We start from the raw sequence: 7,006 nt of genomic DNA on the forward strand, positions 1-7,006 counted from the left end.
AAATGATTTCAACCCCTCATAAGTGGTTGACTTAGACCTTCATAAGGATCTCATTTAATTTATGACAGTTTGGCACACTGTCAAACGAGAGAATAAGGGGAGCTTTCGAGCATCTTTTGAAATGAATGTAAAAGTACCAAACAGATTACTAATAATCAGTTTTTCAATGTGTTCCATTATCCATTAAAAAAGTGTGTTTTAAGTTTCATTACTTTTATCAATCATTTCAATAAAAACTAAAACTTCAATCAGCCGCCATTTTTGATAAAAGTATCATAGAACATTTTTATTGATGTCGTCATTCTTGTTTTAGAAAGGCCTTCAAATTATGTACCACACAATGCGTGTTTGCATTTTAAATATTTGAGTTCAACCCCTCATTTCTTCAAAACTAAAACTTCAATCAGCCACCATTTTGGATACAAGTATCATAGAACATTATTATTGTTGTCATCTTTCTTGTTTTAAAAAGACCTTTAAATGATTAACCACACAATGGTGTTTACATTTTAATATCCCAGTTACAACCCCAAGTAAACCCCTTATGTGGGGTTGGAACTCAGTTGTACATTAAAAGGTAGAGTATTCTATCAATAACTTATCCTGGAAGTTACAGAATTATATCTACAACAGTCTCCAAATTATTGAAGGGTTCCCATACGTATATGACTCACTCTGTATATGTGCATATGTATCGTTGAATTTCAAAGGTTGTTGAAAAACTGTGTTTGAAGGAGGTTCCGTCTTTGGGTAGCAGTGATTGGACAATGGTTGCAAAAAGGCAAACATGTAGAAGAAATTTGAAAAGAGCGGTGAAGAGTACGAAACGATGAGTTCTTCTTTGATTCAAGTAACTGATTTGCAATTTCTCCACATGTATTGGGACTACCAATTTATGATTATTCCATACTTTCATAAAAGAAAGCCTTTTTGACATGATTGTTTTATTCCACAAATAAGTTTATTGAATGGACTATTTTCATTTCACAACATATTGGACAATTCAATTTTCTATCTGTAAGTCAAATATTTCTTGGATTTTTATTTTTATACTTTGAAAACATGATCAATAATAATATACTAATGATAAATTTTGTGTACGTATTTATGTATGTCATTGGCCTTTGATGATAGTGCTATTTCCTTATATTGAAAAAAAATGGGTTGGTTCAGGTGGTTTAAACTCAAGAATAGTAAATAGTAGGTTGCCTTGATCACATAAGATGCGTGGAGAACGCAGCCTGCTATGGTGTGATGTCATGCTGCGACCTCCTCGCCACGGCTTAACATGCATTCAAATGTAAAAATGCCAAACTTAGAGCCCTCATAGCAAATCAACCATCAACTTTACATAGAAGTGATTGACATCAAAATGTTCAGCATTTTATCCCTTTGAAACAATATCAAACTAATTTTCAGTAAAATCCTATAAATGTTACCGGCGAGTCTAAACAAATCATTTGACACACAATTTGATTTGATAATACCATTTCAAAATATGTTTTTGTACTTGCTATTACTTTTTTTCTCTGCATCGTTTTAGTTATTTCTCTTGAACAGATTCTATTCTCATTCAGAAATTTATCCTAATGAAGGTCTGTGGAAAGAACTAACAGCTTCTTTAGGAATTCAGGATATTAACGTTATTTTTCAACAACTCCTGACATAGCAATGCGAACCCATCAACGGTTGCCTAGCTTTATCACAAAATAACAGTCCAATAAGCCCTAAGAATATGAACATCATTTAAACATTATAAAGATTTTATTTATCCTAATCATGATAAAAAATAGATAATCACGACTTTTAATGACTTTAATGCTATTATTTTATCAAAAATAAAGCGCATTACACTACTGTACTGTAAGGTAGTTGAATAATTTCATGAATAATTAATGATATTATTTGAAGTTATAATCTATTCTTGCTTTACACAAGTGTTTTTTGCATTCATAAGTATCCCATGAACTTTGAAATAAAAAATATCATACTACCGTGAATAATATATGTATTTCGTTTGTAAATTTGTGTCCCATGAAAATAATCAATAAAATATACTAATAATCATCAATAATAATAAATAATACCTGCACTGAGCAGAAACAAAACACAATACAAGAGCAACGTGTTGGCACTACGCTTTCCAGTAGACAACTGAAATAATTATTAGTAACCAGACAGTTCAATGTTCTAAAAATAACTTGTAACCATAGTGAACAGTTCCATGATTTCGCTAAATTGGTTCTAGGTATATGTCAATATTAATAAAGTCTTAAACAAATATCATTAATACAAATGCTTGCAACTAGCAAGCGGGCGACGATACTATCAATTTTCACAAACGATTGTCAAATAAGAAACAATTATTTTTAAATATTATTGGACGACCAGCATAAAATTAAATAGGTTCGCTTCATTTTGTCATATTATTGTTTAAAATAAGTCCAAAACCAATAAGTTACCAGCCTTTTCACAAATATGAATCGGTTTTACCGATTGAATATAGTGATAGATTGAAGGATAGTAGGATAAAAAGGACAGCGTAAGATTCAAATCAGCTGTTTTCCCCCCCTCCCCCTCCCCCCACCCCCCTCATCAGCTGACCAGTGACGTCACTTGACCTCGTGACGTCATCAGCAGCTGTTCAGTGACGTCATTTGACCTTTTCCCGCCTAAATTTCCCTCCATCTTTCCTAACCTCAAATAAGGAGTTCCCCTAATTTTTTTTTGTTCTTCCCGCCATAAGCGCAGGGGTGCGCACGCACCCCCGCCAAAATTTCCCTCCATTTTTTTTTCTATCCTCATACACTACTATAGAAGATTTAGACAACATAACCACCAAATCTTTTCCCCGCCAGGGTGCGCGCGCGCTCAGTGTCAAAGTATTGATTTCACACACTCAACTGTATGTGTGTTGTAATATGATATTGGCTATTGAAATTAAATATTTAAGAAGTAGTAACAGTCGACTGAGCAAGCGCTCAGTGAGCAAGTATTGATTTCACTCACAGACACACTACATCTAATAGGCTATTGAAATATAATAGCTATTGATTTCCACCTTACCCCTGTAAGGTTTGTAAGTGCATAGACCCAGAAGTGAGAGTATTGATTTAGTGTACTGCGGGTTGCATAATTTACCCCGTGTCTTCTCCCTTACCTCTGTTACTTACCTTTGTAGCTTCCTCTAGAACAAGAACTACCAGTTCAGTTTAATATGTCAGTGTTTCAGTATTTTGTTCAGGCACTAACTTATATTACAGGTGTTGAACCCATACTGACCAGTCAAGCAGCTTACCTCAATTGTAATTGTATTGATTTTCTCCCTATTGCAGTTCTTCCTAATATTTTCTCTCTATTATCTATTACTGTAGTGTTAAGAGTTGGTATTTAAGAGAAGAAGAAGAGAGAGAAAAAATTTATTACACATATAGTCAGATACAACTAGTTAGACACACCCACTGCACTAGTGTCTTCCATGGTGGCTCGGAGTACACCTAAAATTGAAGGGGACCATGTATCCAATGTCATGGCTCATATGACAAAATGGTTCCACCTGTAAGGGGGCTGTCCACCAATAAAAGCTATATGCTTATTATTATTATTGCAGCTATGAAGAAGTTGAAGAAGATGATGATGTGTCATTCATTAAATTTGGTGAGGATGAATTTTCCATTGTGCTTTGTGCAGTCACTTTCGTAATTAAGTTTCCCAACATTATAATCTGTAGAGAACAAGAAAAAAACACTGTTATGAACCATAATATTATTGCTTCACTCTTTTTTGTTAGTATAAAACAAACAACTGAAAGCACTACAGTAATTGTATGTCAAGGAAAAATGACAGAGCTATGCTATTACCCCCTTTCTCTTCCTCTCTTTCTCTTGCTTATGCACTTCACAAACCAAGGTGGAAATCAATAGCTATTATATTTCAATAGCCTATTAGATGTACATCAAATATTTGTGTGTGTCTGTGAGTGAAATCAATACTTGGACACTGAGCGCCGGGGACAGATGCACATCCTTTTTACGGCTTCTTTTTATGGGAAAACAGCTGATTTGAATCTTACGCTGTCCTTTTTATCCTACTAAGGACTTTCTACACTTTTCAAATTAAGGAATTAATGTTTCCAAAATACACATTGATGTGGAGCTTGTTTCTTTCCGAATTGAATAGCATATTCATATTTTTTATCAATACAACGGTTTTTATGTATGGAAGTGATATTTGACTGTTTTGTATGTAATTCTTGTGGGAAGCCGGCGTTTGCCAGCCGAGAGGTCAGAGTTTGAGTAGGCTCATGCCATCTCATCTGCGTATGTAAACGCGATTGAGGCAACCTGCTATACACTATCCTTGGTTTACACTCACCATTCTATATAAAGACCGAGTGGCACATATATGTGTCACGAGTGAAAAAACCCTGAAATTTGAAAAACTTGAGGAATTTAACGATCTTTCATTGTGGCTTTTGATGAATAAAACTTGAGTTGTAAATTCAAGTTTCTTGCTCTGGTGTGCGGACAGTTTGTAAGAACAAATGAATAAGATGTTTCCAAAAACAACTGTGTGTTATCTTATTTATCATTTCCTCAAGAAGTCACACATAGAATAAGAAAGATGATTTACTATTGAAAAGATTCAGACAATAGACCATAGACTGATCAGCTGTTACCCAAATATGGACCGACAGCTTAATAAAAATGATATATGAGAAAAGGTAAAAAAAATACTACCGACTGATGCAGTACGGTTAATGTAAGTTACAATAGTATGCAGCCGACTGGTTGAATGTGGTACTGCTGATAGAAATAATGAAATTGGTATATGAAAGGAATACTACAGATTCAAGTGGAAATGTTACACTATATTTGGGGATCTCTTGAACAAAGGTAAGGGACCTTAAACGGTAAAAACCTAGTAAGTAACTTAAAGCATCATTAGAAATATCTGACATTGAAATACACTGTTGCAGGAGCAACAAAACGAGAAAGCTGAATACACAGTCAGTCAATTAAATTAGTGAATTCAAAATTGAAAGTGAATTATTTTGCAGAGAAGCGAAAATAAATCAGTCTGTGGACCCCAGTAGAATTGGATGTAGAATAGAAAATCTCAAAGGAGCAGATTTTCTCATGAAGGTGGAGATGCCGTGAAAAAGTTTGTAAGAACAGGAACTTTTTCCAGTTGTGGCTGGACCACTAGTAGATTGGATGCTAGACAAAGCACAGTTACATATTTCACGAACAAGTCCACAGAAGAAAATGAAGGATATTACTTACAAATGACTATAGTAAGTTCAGGAACACACATTGTTCATAATAAATTATGTTTGGAATGAAGCAAAGATCGTGTTGGGGATCGAAGATTGATCATGGATAACTGCCATGAAGGACCCGAAATATAGTTGAACAATAATTCTACTTAAAAACTAGGAACTCATTGAACATAGATGATATTTTGTACATAGTAACACAACACACCATTGGGCGGTGTCAAAAGCAATTTACAGAAACATTTTAAAAGGTTGGATGGGAATCTTCCAAAGAGTGACACCAAGGTAAGTGAAGCGGATGCCATGTTTGATACCAACAGCCCAAAAAAGCGGTTGAGCATCCAGAAGAAGCTACACCAGCGCCATCTAGAATCAGAGTATGGCCGAAATCATCCAATTGCAAGGCTGCAAATTCATGCCAAAGGCTGAATAATTCTATAAAAATGCTAAATTGGAATAATATAAGCAAAAACTATCTAGAAAATGACTAATATGAATATTAGACGATTGGAAATACCAAAAATGCATGTAACAAATACTTGGATACAAAATCCGTTGAACACCACCCCAGAGAAATACAACATTAAACAGTGCTTCCAATGGCGGCGCACAAAGAGGATGAATTCAAAAACCTACAAAACTACTAAGCAATAAGAAAAGTATATAGCTAATTGACATACTAAATGTTCAGATTCAACATAGACTCCCCGGGTTGACTCATTGCACAAATGAGACAAATAGAAAAAAGGCAAAAAATATGTTGAATCTGATGTCAACGACAAAACATACTACAACTATGATAAGTACCAAAAATGACAACAATGACTATGCAAAAGGATAGAAAATACTATACAAAAGTGCAAATTGAGCAGAGAGCAAAAGAAACTGACAAAGTCAGAAAAAAAATCATTCCAAATTTGAATCAATCTTGTCGTCAGGGAGGGGTGCAAGTCTCGCGATAGAATGCGTGAATTCGCTGGCCGACGTCTTCACCTTGATGACTCTCACCTTGTTGTCTAGTCCATGATGAATTTCAATAATTCTGGCAAGTTTCCAGGCAGACTGTGGTGCACCAGGATCCTTCAAGATGACAATAGTTCCAACTTTGAGGTTTTCACAAGTAGAAGTCCACTTGTTCTTTTCCTGAAGTGTCACAAGATACTCTTCAGACCAGCATTTCCACAATTCCTTCACTGCTTCCTGTAGTTTTCGCCAACACGAACGATTGTCGACGTGAGTGGTCGCAGGTGTATGAAAAGCTAGTGCCATGAGTGGCCTGCCAATGAGAAAGTGACTGGGCGAAAGATAGCTCAAATCATCTGGATCTTCAGTGAGTGGAGTCAAAGGTCAAGAATTGAGAATAGCCTCAATTTGAGTTGCAAACATGTTGAGCTCTTCATAATTCATGACAATGTTGAGTGTATTAACACGTAGGATGCATTTGAAATATTTCACAGTATTTTCCCAGATGCCGCCAAAGTGCAGAGCACATGGTGGGATAAATTTCCATTCAATGTTGAATACTGTCAAAAAATCTTGAATTTCTCTCTGAAGTGCAGCGGACATCAAAAAAGTATGAAGCTCTTAAAGCTTGTTGTTGGCTCCAACAAATGTCATAGCATTGTCTGAGTGGATGGAAAAGGAATACCTCGACGAGATGAAAAGCTACTTAAAGCTGCTATAAATTGTTTAGAAGATAATTCAGACACTACTTCTACATGGACAGCA

At 35.3% G+C, this 7,006-nt stretch overlaps 1 protein-coding gene across 1 annotated transcript; it reads right to left on the reverse strand.

The window, feature by feature from the left end:
- Positions 1 to 6,184: 6,184 nt before the first annotated feature.
- LOC120350225 lies at positions 6,185 to 6,547 on the reverse strand. The gene has a single exon (XM_039422792.1). It carries the CDS (start codon positions 6,545 to 6,547, stop codon positions 6,185 to 6,187), a length of 363 nt encoding a protein of 120 aa, XP_039278726.1.
- Positions 6,548 to 7,006: the final 459 nt, after the last annotated feature.

The sequence above is a fragment of the Nilaparvata lugens genome, chromosome 3 (assembly GCF_014356525.2).
Source record: "Nilaparvata lugens isolate BPH chromosome 3, ASM1435652v1, whole genome shotgun sequence".
NCBI classification, from domain to species: domain Eukaryota; kingdom Metazoa; phylum Arthropoda; class Insecta; order Hemiptera; family Delphacidae; genus Nilaparvata; species Nilaparvata lugens.